The sequence below is a fragment of the Octopus bimaculoides genome, chromosome 4 (assembly GCF_046866305.1).
Source record: "Octopus bimaculoides isolate indiv1 chromosome 4, ASM4686630v1, whole genome shotgun sequence".
Lineage (NCBI taxonomy): Eukaryota > Metazoa > Mollusca > Cephalopoda > Octopoda > Octopodidae > Octopus > Octopus bimaculoides.
The window spans coordinates 11582089-11600570 of NC_142931.1; the positions used below are offsets into that span (position 1 = coordinate 11582089).

The 18482-nt window shown below is 39.6% G+C and overlaps 1 protein-coding gene across 8 annotated transcripts in view; it reads right to left on the reverse strand.

Moving 5' to 3' along the window:
- The window catches only part of LOC106872182 (deaminated glutathione amidase), a 59512-nt gene that overhangs the window by 32655 nt on the left and 8375 nt on the right, over positions 1–18482 (reverse strand). For 2 of the 8 annotated variants that reach the window (XM_089350273.1, XM_014919078.3), the window contains exons 2-4: positions 4197–4383; positions 3185–3340; positions 1139–1333 (exon numbers count right to left, since the gene is read on the reverse strand). In XM_089350273.1, coding sequence (XP_089206399.1) covers positions 1139–1333; positions 3185–3340; positions 4197–4383 — 538 coding nt within the window. Of the gene's footprint in view, positions 1–1138; positions 1334–3184; positions 3341–4196; positions 4384–4510; positions 5066–10140; positions 10253–10779; positions 11024–15770; positions 15814–16103; positions 16243–17352; positions 17372–18482 lie in introns of those variants that run through there. The other 6 variants (XM_089350276.1, XM_089350274.1, XM_089350275.1 and 3 more) reach the window with 6 other exon arrangements.

Sequence of the window (18482 nt, forward strand, 5' to 3'; positions counted from 1 at the left end):
TTTCAGTCATTTGACTGCAGCCATGCTGGAGCACCGCCTTTAGTCGAACAAATCGACCCCAGGACTTATTCTTTGTACGCCTAGTACTTATTCTATAGGTTTCTTTTGCCGAACCGCTAGGTTACGGGGACGTAAACACACCAGCATCGGTTGTCAAGCGATGTTGGGGGGACAAACACACAAACATATACACACACACACACACACACACACACACATATATATATATATATATATATATATATGTATGTGTATATATATATATATATATATATATATATATATATATATATATATATATATATATATATATATGACGGGCTTCTTTCAGTTTCCGTCTACCAAATCCACTCACATGGCTTTGATCGGCCCAAGGCTATAGTAGAAGACACTTGCCCAAGGGGCCACGCAGTGGGACTGAACCCGGAACCATGTGGTTCGTAAGCAAGCTACTTACCACACAGCCACTCCTACGCCTTGCTAAATATATTTTTTTTTAGTTCAGCTTTTTAATGATGCTATTTATACGACAGTGACACATGTTGAAAACTATTGCACAATGTCCAAACAAAATGACAAACACACACACACACATCTACGCGTATGATAAACTTCTGTTTCTGCAAATCAAATCCACTCAAAAAGTGTTGGTCAGCCCAAACCTATTGTAGAAGTCACCCAAGACGTTGCACAGTAGGACTAAACCAGAAACCACTATGCATGCTGTATGCATACGTCTGTTACATGTGTGCATGTGCATGCACAGGTACATGCACGTGCATGCACAGGTATGTGCATGTGTGAAAGCATGCATTAACACTGCTTGGGTAGCAATATACTTTTTATGTCCTACACAAGCCACAAGTGATGCAGTTTGTCAGTTCAGTATTCAATGATCAGCGGAACAAAAGTGCAGGGTGGTGGAAATATCACAAAGGGGTCTGAAATAATTTGTTTCTGAGTGTGTTTATATATGAGTACACATATTGACCGCATATATCACAGAGCCTCTCAAAACTAGAGACCATTAATTATTACCCAAGTTTAATAAGTCAAATCACCATGAACCAAAAAACAAGTTCAACCCATCAGCAGCTGCCTAACAGATATCATTATACTTTCAACAGCAAAAGGATACAATCCCTAAGCCAACTTTTCCAACAGGTGTCACTACAGGGGGTTTAATACATTTGCCAGGTGTTGTATAATCACTCTCATGTAAACTCAAGCCTTTGATGTCTGCATCAAACATATGGATTTTTTCATAGGTTGTAACAACATGGCCATCACTGTTGATAATAATATGTGTATTTTTCACAAATTGGTCCGTGTTCTGAAAGTAAAAATGATAAATCTGATAATGTCAAGTTTGTCTTCGTTTCTACAAAACAGCAAAAAGGAATTGAACATAATAAATGGCAAACTCAAGTAAGAAAAAAAAAAGAAAAAAAAAGCCATATGAAGAAAGCTTATCAAGTCATGCCAAAACCATGAACAGTTGTAGTCGCTATGACTGACTGCAAATAATTATTACTGTTATCACATAGTCAGGGAGAACGAATGACCCTTTATTGGTTCTTTAAAACTGGTGGCCATGAAGAAGGTATCCTCAAACCAGACAGTGCTTTCAATAGAGCAAACTATTGCCAGATTGGATTGGAGCCTGGTGCAGCCTTCTGGCTCACCAGCCCTCAATCAAACCGTCAAACCCATGCCAGCATGGAAAGTGGACGTTAAACGACGATGATGACGAAACTCTGCTCAAGGCACCCAAAGACCAGGTGATGGTGATAAATGGAGTACGCAGGCCATAATAGGATTTGAACTCAGAATCAAGAGAGCTGAAACACATACTGCAAGGAACCTACCTGGTTTAACACTCAACAATTCCACCAATCCACTACCCTAGACTGGTACTTCACTTACTGACCCATAGACGGATGAAAGACAAAGTTGACCTCTTCAGCATTTGAACATAAAATGCAAGGAACCAGAATACAAATCAATTCATCCAATGTTCTAACCATTCTGACTGATTTAGTTCCAACTTAGAATCCATCTATCCATGCAATGCCTACCTGCACGCATATATACCATAATGCATATCTTCATTTGCACATGCACATATGCATTTGCACATACATGTATGATGTATGTTTTCATTCATACATACATGCATACATAATGCATGCATATATGTATTCATTCATTCTTTCTCTCTTTCACTCTCAGAAAATTAACAAAATCTAAAACCCAATGATAGATTGATTACTTTAATGAAGCCGTTTGCAAAATTCTATTTAAATATCTAATGATACCAGTACAATCATCATCATCAACGTTTAACGTCCGCTTTCCATGCTAGCATGGGTTGGACGATTTAACTGATCCAGATGGCTACACAAGGCTCCAATCTGATCTGGCAATGTTTCTGCAGTTGGATGCCCTTCCTAATGCCAATCACTCCGAGAGTGTAGTGGGTGCTTTTACATGCCACCGGCACGAAGGCCAGTCAGGCGGTACTGGCAACGGCCACACTCAAAATGATGTATTTTACGTGCCACCTGCACAGGAGCCAGTCCAGCGGCACTGGCAATGATCTCGCTCAAATGACTTTTCACAAGCCACCGGCACAAGTGCCAGGAAGGTGACGCTAGTAACGATCACACTGGAACAGTGGTGCCGTCACGATTTCGCTTTCGCTCGCAAGCCGAGTTTAGTTCCAATGAAGGAGATGTTGGCATGGGGGCCAGTCACCGAATTTAGTTCGATTTCGATTTCACTTGCCTCAACAGGTCTTCGCAAGCGGAATTTAGTGTCCAATGAAGGAAGGTACACATAAGTAGGCTGGCTACATCCCTGGCAGAGGCCTTGGGTTTTGGTCTCACTTAGCTTGCCGGGTCTTCTAGGAACAAGATTACTGATGTCATGGTTTTGATTTCAAATCTCATGACAGTTTATCACATTTCAAACACCAAGCTGATCAGTTAATGTTCTGGCTTATTTACCTAAAGAATTGACAGTTTCTATCCTATTATTAAGTCCTTTATAAAGACACCTTAGGTAATTTAGTCAAAGAGCATTCTATGATACTGCAAACTAATAGCAGGTATAAACATTTTAACAAAAGTATAATTTTAATTTAAGAAAAGAGAAAAGAAATAACGAGCAAATATATACGTACTTTTTGATGAAATCCACCCAACGACAACCATATTTGTAGTTCTTTAGCAACACCCTTGTATTTAGATACTAAATGACCATCAAGACTCTCAGATTGTTCCAAAGACTGCTTTATGGATTCTCCAATATAATCAAAACATTCTGGTAAAAATACCATCTGAAATATCAAGAAATATTAAATCAATCAATCAAAACTTATGTGGGTTAACGAGTTAGAAGGCTTCAGCAGGTTAAATATTTTGTCTCTCATCAGTTATTCTGAAAGTTCAGCATTTTAAAGTTCATACCTAGTTGTTAATCTACATATCATCATCATCATCATTCGATGTGCACTTTTCCATGCTTGCATGGATTGGAAGGAATTTGAGACAGGTACTCTTCCAGTTGCCAACACTCACCTGTTTCCAAGCAGGGTAATATTTTCCCAAGGGCAGACATGTTCTCATGGTGTATTGGAAATGAATGACACTGCTTGTATGACAGTGATACTCATTTACAATTATCACAAGACAAGGAAAGACACACAAATACATACATACATATATACATACGTACGCACGTATGTACATGCCAGTGGCATGTAAAAAGCACCCGCTACACTCTCAGAGTGCTTGGTGTCAGGGCATCCAGCTGTAGAAACCTTACCAGATCAGATTGGAACTTGGTGCAGCCTTCTGGCTTGCCAGTTCTCAGTCAAACTGTCCAACCTGCGCCAGCATAGAAAGCGGACATTAAACAATGACAATGGTGATGGCTTCTTTCAGTTTCCATCTACAAAATTCACTCACAAGGCATCAGTCAGTTTGGAGCTGTAGTAGAAGGCATTTGCCCAAGGTATCACACAATGGGACTGAGCAACTAAACCCAAAACCATCAAGTCACAAAGTGAACTTCTCAATCCCACAGCTATGCCTGCACCTACTTTGTTCTTTAGCCATTGGAGAAGAAAAGCAACTGTGGTTTTAAGACAACATCTATATTCAAATAGTTACATAATGCTTTCATACACCTACCTGTACTCCTTGAGATTTGGCCTTCTCAATAAGCGATCTGCAAACAGAAAAGTTCTCTTCTTTATCCGCAGACGATGTTAACTGGCACACAGCTATACGTGGGTGTTGTTTACCAACTTTTTCCACAATGCTAGACATCTTGCGTAAATGATGTCTACACCCAGTTGAAGCAGTACGGACAACTAACCTGAAATGAAATATATTCAGATGTAATATTATTTATTTAATCAGTTGGGTGAGTATGACATTTTAATTAGGCAAACTTGCAAAGAATCGAAAATTAATGACTTCTGTTTTAGAATCACAATCCTCACCAATTCCAGGTTGCTGCTGACAAGACCATCATTATCTTAATACACCTGCCATCTTTAATCTTATCTTTTACTTGTTTCAGTCACTATACTGTGGCCATGCTGGGGCACTGCCTAGAATTTTTTTGTCAAACAAATCAACCCCAGTACTTATTCTATTGGTCTCTTTTGGCAAACCGCTAAGTTACAGGGACATAAACACACCAGTTGTCAAGTGTCAGTCATTTATTTAAACTTTCTCTGCTAACTCATCAAATTCCATTATTTGAATTTGGTAATTTTCTAAGATTTTAATTCTTGTGTATAAGGGGCCCACCGAAGTTGGTTTAAATCCAGTCCTGATTGTGATGGTATGAATGTAATAATTGATGGCAGTGAACTGAGTGAAAACAGTGGAAGATAGCCATGGAAGAGTACATGCCAAAAACAAAGACAAATAGAGAGTTTGAATATCAGGATTTCAGCTCCTTGGACGAAACGATAAAGCAGAAGTTAGAGCAATAGATGTGAAAATGATAATGACTATGATGGATCATGACAGGTTGACTTTATTTTCCTTGGTTAGTAAAACAGAACCAGTGACAACAGACATGACAACCAAAAGAAAAAGAAACATGTCCTTGTACCGAGAAGTAATTAATATTAATTAACTGAGGCATAGATGTGACTCATCATTAATTTATCTCTACTTCACTTCACATGCCAAATACAAAACAGCATTAGGGGTTTTTTTTTTAGTCTTTTGTTTGTAGTTGTTGATTTCTTTTTTTTTTTTTTGATAAGATAGTTGCTGTGAATTTCTTTTATCAATTCTTTCTTTTGTCTTTTCTTATTATCATTTCTATTTCAACAAACTTTCTATTACAAAAATTGTCTCACCCCCACCAATACAAATGAGACCTCTTTTACCATGTGTCCATGATAGACAAGGGATAGTGCAACAGTAGATGTACTCCAGATATACCAGCAGCAGTTACATGACCCAGAATTTAGTTAATAGAATTTAGCACAGCAAGGCGATGAGCTGGCAGAAACATTAGCACGCCAGGCGAAATGCTTAGCGGTATTTTGTCTGCCATTACGTTCTGAGTTCAAATTCCACCAAGGTCGACTTTGCCTTTCATCCTTTCAGGGTCAATAAATTAGGTACCAGTTACACACTGGGGTCGATGTAATCGACTTAATCCCTTTGTCTGTCCTTGTTTGTCCCCCTCTACGTTTAGCCCCTTGTGGGCAATAAAGAAATAAGAATTTAGCACAGCAATAAAATTTGTCATATTTTACAAATATTCATATACACAGCTATATGGTTAAGAAGTTCCCAGCTGTGTAGTTTTGGATTCTACCCACGTGACACACTGGGCAAGTGTCTTAGATCCGGACTGACCAAAACCTTGTAACTGGATTAGGTTGACAGAATCTTAGGAAACCCATCGTGTGTGTGTGTGTGTGTGTGTGTGTGTGTGTGTGTGTGTGTGTGTGTATGTGTGTTTCCCTCATGTTCACTGGTTTGTAAACAATGGTCTCCTGTCGGTATCAAAGGATATCCAAACATCCTCACATGTTTTTAACATGTTGTGCGATCTTTGTAAACAAAAGCATCCTTAAAAAGCTTTGTCTGTTTCCAGTTTCCTGAATAAAATATGTCCAGGTTGTTAGCTTTCAACAAACTGAAAGATTATTATTATCTCATTTGGAGATGTGTGGGGTTTGCAACAGAAAGGGCATCCAGTCATAGAAAAATTGCCTCAACATACTCTTGTCTGACCCATGCAAGCATGGAAAAGTAGGCATTAAAACAATGATGATGATAGTGAGGCATGCACATAAAAAGCACCCTTCGAACTTTGGGCCTCATGGAGGCAGTGACAAATGACGGAGACCTATGGCAATTTACCATGCTTGAGGAGACCTGCCAAGCCAAGTAAGATCACAGCTGTGGCCAAAGCCAGTGATTTGTAACGGACACCTGTGCTGGCAGCACATAAAAATCACTCGCTATACTCTTGGAGTGGTTGGCATTAGGAAGGACATCCGGCTGTAGAAACCTTGCCAAATCAGATTGGAACCTGGTGCAACTCGCCATCTTGCCAGCTCCTGTCAAACCATCCAACCCATGCCAGCATGGAAAACAGACATTAAATGATGATGATGATGGTGATGTTTGTACATATGAGTGTCTGCTTTTTGTTTGTTTTAGATCTAAAAACAAAAAATTGTTTAAAAATCGATTGTATTAGAGAAGCAACATATGACTGTTTTGACGAATACAATCCCAGACAAAATGAAAAGCAAAGCTGACCTTAGCAACAAATGAGATTAACAAAACTTAATATATCTCAGACATTTAGTGTCAGAATCTCTCCTGAGACTAATTAGGAAACAAGGTTTATTTTTAGCTTAGCTTTTTTTCAATATCAGAATAAGTTTTCAGAAATACACAAACATTATATTTCTGTTAGTTTGGTGACCCAAATATTAAGTTCTGTGCATTGTTTTATTAAGTTAGCAAAAAAACTAAACTTGCAATTATGATAAGCTTTGGTGGTCTTTGGAACAACTGTTCATCAAAGCATTTAACCATCCTTATGATTGTTTTAACATCCACGTTTCCATGGGTTGGATGAAATTTGGTGAAGTAGATTTTCTATGGCCTGATGCTCTTTTTGTTGTCAAACATCAGCTATTTCTGAGTAAAGTAATATTTCCTGTGATTGAACAGGTTTTCAACAAAGGTTGCAAACAAATGCCACTACTTGTATAATGGTGACATTCATTTACAACTATAGTGATGTAAAGACAAGGAGATGCGGATACATACACACACATTAAGTGTGCGTGTCCATGCATGCAGACAAGGCTGAGAACTTAGCTTTCCAACCATATGGATTCAAGTCCAACCCTACAGCAAGACACCTTGGACAAGTGTCTTCTACTATAGCCCTAGACTGACCAAAGCCGTCTCAGTAGATTTGGTAGGCAGAAACTGAAGCCCATTGTATGTACGTGCGTGTGAGCAGGCATGTATGTATAAACACAAAAAAACTGAAGTACAGTTGGCTTCTGGTCTTCTCATCTTCTGTTGTGCCACTGGTTTTATAGCTGATCACAAAGAAAATGTGTTCAATACTGTGCAACACTTTATCTACAAATTCATGCAACTTCTTGGAATCTCAGAATGTTTGCAGAGACTGAGCTTAAGTTCCTGCCTTATCTGGCCATGAACTGATTTCCACCATGCATGCGTGTGCATGTGTGTATTTATGTCATTGTTCAGTTTTATTTCAAGATTTCTTGTCAATAGTGAAAGAACTGGTTTCTAATCTAGATTCAAGGTTCCTTCATTAGAATTTCAACATCAGCAAGAAGGTATTTCTGTTTGTCATCATCATCATCGTTTAATGTCTGCTTTCCATGCGAGCATAGGTTCGACGATTTGACTGAGGACTGGCGAATCAGATGGCTACACCAGGCTCCAATCTGATTTGGCAGAGTTTCTACAGCTGGATGCCCTTCCTAACGCCAACCACTCAGAGAGTGTAGTGGCTGCTTTTACGTGCCACCGGCATGAAGGCCAGTCAGGAGGTACTGGCAACGGCCACGCTCAAAATGGTGTATTTTACGTGCCACCTGCACAGAAGCCAGTTTGTTGCCAGAGGTACTGGCAACAAACTCGCTCGAATGTCTTTTCATGTGCCAGGAAGGCGACGTTGGTAACGGTTACGCTCAAATGGTGCTATTTACGTGCCACCGGCACGAAAGCCAGACAGCTGGTGCTCTGGCAACGATCACGCTCGGACGGTGCTCTGAGTGATGTATGCATATGTGCAGATTTGTATGCTTTGCTTTATGCATGTGTTCTCATACATATAGCTACATATCTAGACATGCTCATATATACTTAAATGATAAACTTCTGGAAAGTTTTACGATTTTTACAGTTCCAGTGATGGATTGGATCTGCAGTCTTCGAATTAGCTTTCTCTTTTCTGGTTTTGAAAAGCTTAATTTCTCAAGATTGGTATTCAGGCAGTGTGTTACATATCCCAGGACCCCAATAATTACAGGTATAAACCTGAACTTGTAATCTGGATAGAGAAACTGCAGATTTCTCAATAGTTCAGAGTAGGAGTTCTCTTTTTCACTGATCTTCAGCTTCATGTTAACATCCGCTGGGCCCCTAATTTACACAACTGTGTACAGTTTCTCTTCTCCGTCCCAAATCATTATATCAGGTCTGTTGTGCTTACATTTCATTGAGGTCTTCACTGGAACATTCCACTAGCACTCCTTTTTATTATGAGTGGTTATAGCTTCTACCATATTGTGGGTTCTTATATCTTTGTCCTTGGGGTTATCCTTCCGATGGATTTCATTATAGAGTGTCCTAGCTACAGTATCATGTCTCATGGGTAGATAATACTGTGATGACATTTTCAGACAACTGCTTATGGTGTGAGTGAGTGAGTGTGTTGGTTTTTCCTTGTCTTGACATCTTGTAATTGCTGTAAATGAATGTCATTTATTTCCAATATTCTACGAAAACTGGTCATGGGAAAATATTGCCTTGCATGGAAACCAGTAAGGTGTGGCAACAGAAAGGTCATACAACTGCAAGAAAATGTGTTTCAATAAACTGTCTGACCCATGCAAGCATAGAAAAGTGGACGTTAAACACACACACACACACACTGTGTGGTTAAGAAGTTTGCTTCCCAACCACATGGTTCCAGGTTCAGCCCCATTGCATGGCACCTTGGGCAAGTGTCTTCTACAACAGCTTCGGGCTGACGAGTGGATTTGATAGGCGGAACCTGAAATATATATATATATATATATATATATATATATATATATATATACAGTAATGCCTCGATAAACGAGTAAATTTGTTCCCGGAGATCGCTCGTAAAGCGAAAATTCGTAAAGCAGAGCGATCATTTCCCAAAGAAGCAATGAAATTTTATGCTCTGTGTGTGTGTGTGTGAGAGAGAGACGTCCACTTTTATATGTATTACACACACAAGTTTCTCTGTTTCCATCTACCATATACACTTGTAAGGCTTTGTTCATCAAAGAGTTATAGCAGAAGACACTTTCCTAAGATGTCACTCAGTGGGACTGAACCCGATACACCATACAATGGAAATTAAGATAATGAAAACAGCTGTTCTTCCAAATTTTTACAATTTTATCTCCCCCACCCCACTACTTCTGAACCCTTTCCCTTCCCCATAGAAAATAAAAGAAGGCAATTTTATTTTTTTCTCCAAAAAATTCATCTCAAAGTATTCTTTGATTTCTTTTATATTTTTATATGTTTCAGTCCAATGACTGTGCAGTTTAAAAAAGTTGTCTGTGGACTTAAAACTGATTCTGATAATAATGGGTCAAAAATAATAACCTAAATTTCTTGTGTTTAATTACGAAATATTTTACTTCTGTAAACTCTTTCAAATACTAATAACAAAAAGAGCGAAAATAACCTAAGTCAAAAGAAAAAAAGGAAGAGAGAAAGACAGAAATAAAAGATGAAAGGAAAATGGAAGCAAACAAAGTGCACTCTGATTTTAAATCTAAAGATATAATGGAGTTATTAATGAACAAGTGAAGAGTAATTTGGTATCATTTACCTGATCAGAAATTTAACGAACAACCTCTCTGTCTCAAAGTTAGTTTAGAATGTTTTACACGTTTAGTTGTACGATTTGTCTCCCTTTTTAATGATTATTTTGAGGTATTTTCTTCCGGCTCTTTACCTTACGGTTTAGGTAACCCCCGAGATCGACTTTGCTTTTTATCTTTTTAGGGATCGCTAAAATAAAGTACCACTCAAGTAGAGGGGGAAATGTAATCAACTTGTGCCGCTCCCTCAAAACTGTTGGCTTCATGCCAATATTTGAAACTATATTTATTTATATTCAGAACCCACCTCCACCAAAAAATGAAATCAACTTATTTTTTTTATATCAGTATCAGCAAATAACTCAATGAAAAATAATATCATTTACAGGCGAAGGTAAAAAAGAATTAGGAAAACTCGGTGTTTAGGGTTAGGGCAAGGGGTTAGGGTTTTTGTTACGCCGAAAACGGGTGATGTGCATATTCTTTACCTGCGCTCATTTACAAAAGTAAATAAGAAAACGGAGATAAAAAAAATAAATAAAGGCGATCTTTAAGGCTGATATTTCGTACTGGTATCGAAAGATCGCCAAAAAATAAATATATAAATTCTCTTATTGGTGTGTGTGCAGTGAACACAATGTACTTACGATTAAGCGAGTCCTGACACCAAGCTGTTTTGCCCAATCGGTCTAGGTTTGCCTAAATGCTCGTCTCTATCTCTTCCCTGTTTTCTTTCTTCTATATCCACGCTTGCTCCCCTTCGGAAGGCAACATCCTCTTTTTTTTTTCAACATGGACTAGTTCCAACAGAGAGATGGATTAAATTCTGCTACAGTAGAGGGAGCTGGGTTTGTCAGTTCCTGAAACAGCTGAGGAAAGACGGAAGCAGAGAATATGGGACAATCTACGCTCAGCTGCTACCTTCAACTCTCTCTTTGATGAATCTGATCAATTTTCAAGGTGTCGCCAACTTTCTGTAAGTGCGAAATTCTCAGGGGACTGGGTTGATGCCCTGCCTGTGGCCAACATTGGTGGATGAGCTCCGCATCCCCATTGCACTCAGTCCCCTACGTCTGTGAGAGACTGAGTGTAATGGAGATGCGCTGTGGTGTACCCCTCGACTCCAGAGGCCTTCGTGGTTTGTCTTGTCGCCTAAATGCTGGTAGTTTCGATCGTCACACCGAGCTAAACCTAATCATTAAGCGGGCCCTGGGATCTATTCCATCTCGATCAGATTTTTTTATTAATTTTTTTTAACTAGATCTGGGCCGCGGCTCGGGTTAATATCTCCTCAGTTCTGGAGCCGGCGGGATTATTCAGAAGTGAGGGAGAAAAATCAGATGATCTTACCCTTTCTCTCTGCGTACGAAGTAGGTCCCTCATCCGGGACGCCAGAATCTGTGTCTCCTTTGCTCCATCCCACATCCTGGATGTTACAGTAAATAGAAGGGTCACTGGCCTGGTTTTGCACACAATGTTAATGTTTTCAGTACTATGTTCTACAGTTCAAATTCCACCGAGGTCCACTTTGGCTTTCATCTTTTCAGGGTCGATAAAATAACTATCAGTTGAACACTGAGATCGATGTAATCGACTTACCCTGAAATTGCTAGCCTTGTGCCAAAATTTGAAACGAATATTATGTTTGACAGTCAGTACTTATAAAATTTTTGTCGATAGTCTTCAGTTTATCTCATTACCAAAGACAAGAATCTTCCAGACTCCATTCTGTCAGTAAAGTACTGTCATCTCGGTATATGGTGTGAATATGAGGAGGGGATTATTTTCCATTGGTTTGGTCTAAGTAGTTCTGCCTCTATACGCCCATCAAGACTAGCAAAATCGAGGCAACAGCAAGCCAACGAGATTATCTATTGCACTTACTTGACTTGCAAGCCAAATATCCTTCAAAGTACATCCTATTGCGTTACATAAGGAAAGGCTACATTGTGTAATGTAGTCTTCTATACTCTTAAAACGACAGGATGGTCACTACTGGAATACCTTTAATCATAGTTCTGCTTTCATCCAAGCTGAGCAATAATGCAATCAATAGTTGCAACTTAGGGCGGCGAGCTGGCAGAATCGTTAGCACGCCGGTCGAACTGCTTAGCGGTCAGACGTCGAGTTGAAGTTATTGCGCGAGTCTATGTTGAACTGTTTATTGAATTGTTGCCATTGTTGATTGAATTGTTGCCATTGTTGATTGAATTGTTAATTGTTGCCGTTGTTGATTCGTTAATTGTTGTTTTGTTTCCCATTGTGGGAAAATGGAGAAGGCGCCGGAGGTAGGCCGCAGTTATGCGGCCGCAACGAGCAAAGGAGTAGACGTGCAAGAGTTGGAGGTCCGAGAAATAAAAGTGGAGCCCAGAAAGATGAAGGAGAGTGAAAAATTAAACACTAAATACTGAAGCTAACGCCACCGGAAGAGTTATCGGCCAACGTGTTAAAAAGAACGGTAACATTTAAAACCACGAAGACAGCCACGCGGAAAATAGAGATTGCGCCGATAGAAGCCATAGAGGAATGTATTAAGGAATTGAAAAGAGTTACAACATACGTTAGGAGAGGGAGGAGATACACCACTGCGGAGGTGCGCTTCACAACGGATGAGGAAGCAATAAAGCACTCCACAGAGGCAATAAGGTCAGAAGAATGGGTGCTCTTGCCTTCGTACTGCGGCAAACGTGTGGTCAAAGTGCGAGTGAGTAAGATGCCACATGAATTGAAAGAAGAATGGCTGATGACAGCCATAACGTATAATATGAAAGACGGGAAGATTCTGAAGACTACAAGGACCCAGAAGGTGAACTACTGGGGATATGGTATCGAATTAATGATTCAGGCAACAACGGAGGATGAGATTGTGCTGCCAGAAGATGTGAAGCTGAGTTATTGTGGAGGGTAGGGCGCCAGTATGTTTCTCACGTGGAGAAAGGGGTCACATGAAGGCATGGTGCACCCAAAGAAAGCCACAAACAGAACAGGAGGAGAGACATGAGAGTGTGGACCAAGTAGTACAGGACAAGGGAACAGACAAAGAAACGGAGAAGGGGTTCACTATGGTTAAAAAGAAAAGAAGGAGGAGCGGAGGAATGAATTCTCCGCCAGAGAAGCAGAAAAAGAAGAGAGAAGAGGTGAGAAAAGAAACTGTGAAGGAGGGCAGTAGGAAGGAAAAAGAAAGTGGAGTTACCAGTGGAGAAAGTGTGGGAAACCCAACTGTATGAAGGTGAGATGATGGAGAGACTATTTATGGAGGAAGAAAAGAGAGAACCAAAAGTCCAAGAGAAAGGAAAGAAGATCCGAGGAGGAGAAGGCGTATGGTATAATGTAACGTATCCAAAAAATGTTGAAACAGAGAAAAAAATAATCAAGTTACACTCAATAGTAAGAGTGAAGGTGCTTTCATACGTCTACGCAGAGGATATGAAGGCAATATTGATAGAAGAGGAGAACTACTGAAAATTGAAAGAGATGTGTGGAGATAACGTTGACCCGCCAGGAGTGGAGGTGGAATTTAAAGAGTTGCCACCAGTGGTGGATTTGAGAGATATCGAATCACTGATGAAGTTCTACTAAAGACATGTATGAAATTAAAGAGAGAGAAAAAGAACAATTGTAAATAGTACATATAACGGTTCAAATGGTAATGCACGGGGGTGGGGCCCATGCGTCCATTTTCACTTTTTCATTTTTATATAACTTTCATTTCATTTACATTCGTTTTATGTTTTTTGTCCCCACTGTGGTCTTGTCTATCCTTGTGGTGTCCCCATCTATGTTTAGGGTTTTATGCCTAATAAAAGAAATCGGTATTTCGTTTGCTGTTACGTTCTGATTTCAAATTCCGCCGAGGTCGACTTTGCCTTTCATCCTTTCGTGGGGTCGATTAAATAAGTACCAGTTACGCACTGGGGATCGATGCAATCGACTTAATCCCTATGTCCTTGTTTGTCCCCTCTATGTTTAGTCCCCTGTGGGCAATAGACAAAATAAAATAATTGCAACAGCTGCAGGAAAACACGGACAGGGAAGACACCCACCTAAGGTCTCTTTTTTCCTTTAATGATCCCTAGTTTATGAGGTTGACCATCATTTGCATCTCTAACACTTAACTAAGCCCCTTTTTCTATTACGGTTTTACTATTGATTCCACAGTACTTACGTTTGAATATGAGTTTACTACAAAAAAAATAAATAAATAAGCTACACTGTGTCAAAATTTAGTTGTGTCAAGTTTATCAAAATATAGAACTATAACTTACATGCTATTTTCCCCCCCACCATTCTGTGAGGTTTATTGATCACGAAATAACAAAGGAGCCTTTTACATAGTCGGGCGAACCAGTTTGGCTACTGTGTACAGGGGCTCAAAACCCACACTACACCAGTGAGTGTACCCAAGTTTGATGTATAACAGAGGCAGTGTGCTTGCTTGTTCTATATTTTCTATATTCACTAACTTTTTTTTTTACACCTTTTACGATTTTCTTATTTACTTTTGCAAATTTGCTTCTTTTTCAAGGAACTTAATCTTCTTTAAAATCTTGATTATAATATTCCCAAATTAACCTTCAAACACAAAAGAAAAGTAGTTTAGTAAAATTGCCTTTACCCTTAGCATATTCCTCTTGCCCTTTCAAGTAAGGGACTGGTTCAAATCCTCATATTTTTCTCGCTGAGATATAAACAATTTACTTTTTGCTGTTTTGATACGGTCATTAGGGACACAACAAGATTTGTTTCAACACACGAATTCACATCAGGAGCAAATACGAAAATGAAATATAAACAATTTAATTTTCAACTTGAATTACATTAACATCGTTTCACTAGGTTAAGAAACAAATTGTTCTCATCGTGCAGTTTCAAAATTAGATCATTAATATGGTTAGTTACATCAACTAAGAATCTTTTTAAAATCTTTAAAAAAATCCTTCCTACCACAGGTAGAAGGCCTGAAATTTTGAGGAAGGGTTAAGTCGATTACACTGACCTCAGTGCTCAACTGGAACTTATTTTATCGAGGCAAAATCGACAACGGCTGAACTTCAGCTCATGGATTTTATTCGGCACGCTAACTATTTTGCAAGCTCACCACCAAATAGTCAAATATTCTTTTCTACTCTAGGCACAAGGCTCGAAGTTTTTGGAGAGGGGATGAAAGGCAAAGTCGACTTCGGCGGAATTTGAACTCAGAACGAAGCGATGAGCATTTCACCCAGCGTGCTAACGATTCTGCCAGCTCGCCGCCTTACTACTAATAATAATCTTTTCTACTATAGACACAAAGCCTGAAATTTGGGGGAGGGGGACAGTCGATTACATCGACTCCGAAAGGATGACAGGCAAAGTCGACCTCGACGGAATTTGAAATCAGAACGTACGCAGACCAAATACCGCTGAGATTTCGCCTAGCGTGCTAACGCCTTGATAATAATAATTTCTTTTAAATAATGATAATAATGATTTCTTTATTAACCACAAGGCTTTACATTAAGAAAAATAATAATAATAATAATAAACAATAATAAATAATAATATACCGTTATCTGAAGGCTACAAGACAGCGAAAAGTGTAGTTTTTATGAGCAATATAGAAGGGAAAGGTAACCAAAAGCGTGGACAAACGGCCTACCTTTCTCCCGCTCCAGTTCAATTCTGAAGATTTTAGTCGTCTTAACTCAATAATTCCAAATGTAATTATTTATGTCCATTAAAGTAAGTAAAGTACCTTTCTGGCACACTGAGTCAGCACACTCATTAACTCCTGTAATTAAGAAAGTCTTGTTTCTCGAATCACAGCCAAAAGTTAATTGATTTATAAACATTATAGTGCTAACTTTGGGCCAACATTGAAAAATGACGCAACTGACAAATATATTGGTTTGAAATGTTGGCATAAGGCCTGCAATTTCGGGAGGGATAAGTAAGTGGATTACATCGACTCGAGTGCATAACTGGTACTTACTTTATCGATCCCAGGAAGGATAAAATGCAAAGTCGACTTCGGCGGAATTTGAAGTCAAAACGTACAGACGAACAAAATGCAACTAAACATTTTCCCCGGCATGCTAACGTCTCTGTCAGTTCAATATCTTAATAATGTATTAAAAGCTGCGTTTGCAATTTGTAATTTGTTTTATAAGTCATTATGAATAATAATTACTATGGGGCGGAGGTAAAGAATACGTACACCACCCGTTTTCGGCGTAACACAAACCCTAACCCCACCTAAACACCGGATGTACGTATTCTTTATTTTCGTCTTACTATGGTATTAATACAGGACACTCTTCCGGCAGCTCCTTCGGACTACATCATCAAGGTCGAGAGAGGAATCCTGACGATTGGGCTACCCAGGATTTTCTTACATCTAGTCCAGGCCTGTGCAAGACTGGATTATTTTATGTACAACTCCATTGTCTCCTGAGACAAAAGGATGCAAACAGTTTGGTAGATGTATGTGCTGGGGAAAGCTACGTTGGAGTAGTTTCGTTCTTTGGTCTTATACGAAACCATTACAATTTCTTTTCTGCTCCAACTCAATGTTGGTCAGCAATATTCAGTACCTCAAAGTTGAAAATGAAAAGTGAATCTACGCTGGTAATTAAATGGGTGATGTCAAGAAACACTTGACTGAAGGCTGAAACTGTTTCCAAGAAGATTTGAAGCTAATTTCATAAGATATAAATCAGGAAGACTGTGGAGGCGCAATGGCCCAGTGGTTGGGGCAGCGGACTCGCGGTCATAGGATCACGGTTTCGATTCTCCGGCAGGAGATGGTGGCGAACCCTGCCGTACTCTTTCACCACAACTTTCTCTCACTCTTACTTCCTGTTTCTGCTGTGCCTGTAATTCAAAGGGTCAGCCTTGTCACACTGTGTCACGCTGAATATCCCCGAGAACTACGTTAAGGGTACACGTGTCTGTGGAGTGCTCAGCCACTTGCACATTAATTTCACGAGCAGGCTGTTCCGTTGATCGGATCGACTGGAACCCTCGTCGTCGTTAGCGACGGAGTGCCAACATCAACAACAAATAAGGAGACTGACATACATTATGAAGCAAATATCGTACTCAAAAGTGGACACAGTTTTCTTGACAGTTCTCTGAGCTGTCAAGTCAGTTCTATGCGAAACACTGAAGTTTTAATCTGTTGTTGCGGTATTAGTATGGGGTGTTTGAAAATAAAGCAAAAGACAATGTAGTGAAACTACCTCTCTCACGGTTATTTATGTACAAATGTGAACGTAGCAGGTAACAACTCTTTCCCGCCTTGCTGTGTCATCACCTGACTGACTATTATTTACGCGGCAATTATCTCCAGTCCTTTCGCCCCAGGATGCAAACCGACCAACCATGGCCATCTAATAAGGTCACGTGAGAGAGTGTTTTTCTGATGCTTTCTGGAGCCTATCGGTACCTATAAATAGCCTAAATTATCCGCGCCAACCTGTCGCGGCTTCAGATCTTCTAAGATCTGGTCGTAGACCACACAGCCAGTTCCAGCGACGACATCAACAGCATCGTTCAACTGTTTACTACAATCCTCGTCCCCAGCGTCAACACGACTCCACGTACACAAGCAACCAAACAGCAACCGCAGCTTCTCTTCTCAACCCTGTTGGGTGAATTGTTCACCACGAAATAACAGCCAGAATTCAACACCTGCGAGAACCCATCTGTATCAAGAATCCGGCCCGGCATAGAAGCCTCAACTGCACGACAAGTGACTTAGCTCTGCCTCAACCTTAACCTCTTATATACAGACCTACAATCTAACTGTGTACCCTAACTGAGAACTGGTATTTCACATCCTGGTGTCTGGACTTACTTCTAACGTACTTATTACAGACTCTTTTCTATCCTCTGTATCTCTTGCATTCACATACATATATTTGTATACACACTCTTTGTTATATTGTGTTTTATTATGTCACATTCACTCACACACAGACATACAGTTTAATGCTCCTAATAAATCTTACTGTTATACACCTTTACCGGTTGCGTCTCTATCTTTTTCTTTACTGGCACTTCTTCGCATTTCATATGCGAATTCTCTATGTTATAGTATTATAACATATCATTATATTTTTGTGTCGACCGTGCGACGCGTTAAAAAGGAGCCTGTTTTCCATTCGTCACCATTTCTCCTTTGGTTCGCACGGTCGTCTACAACAACATAGGAAGCACAGAAAAGAAAAGAAACGAGCATTGGAAAAGAAAAGGAATCGATAATAGTAAAGCTGAAGATATTTGTTTGTGATGAAGAGAGAAATTTAAAATGGAAACAAATATACCCATCATAGACAAGTTATACTCAACTCATTCTCATAGCCTTGGC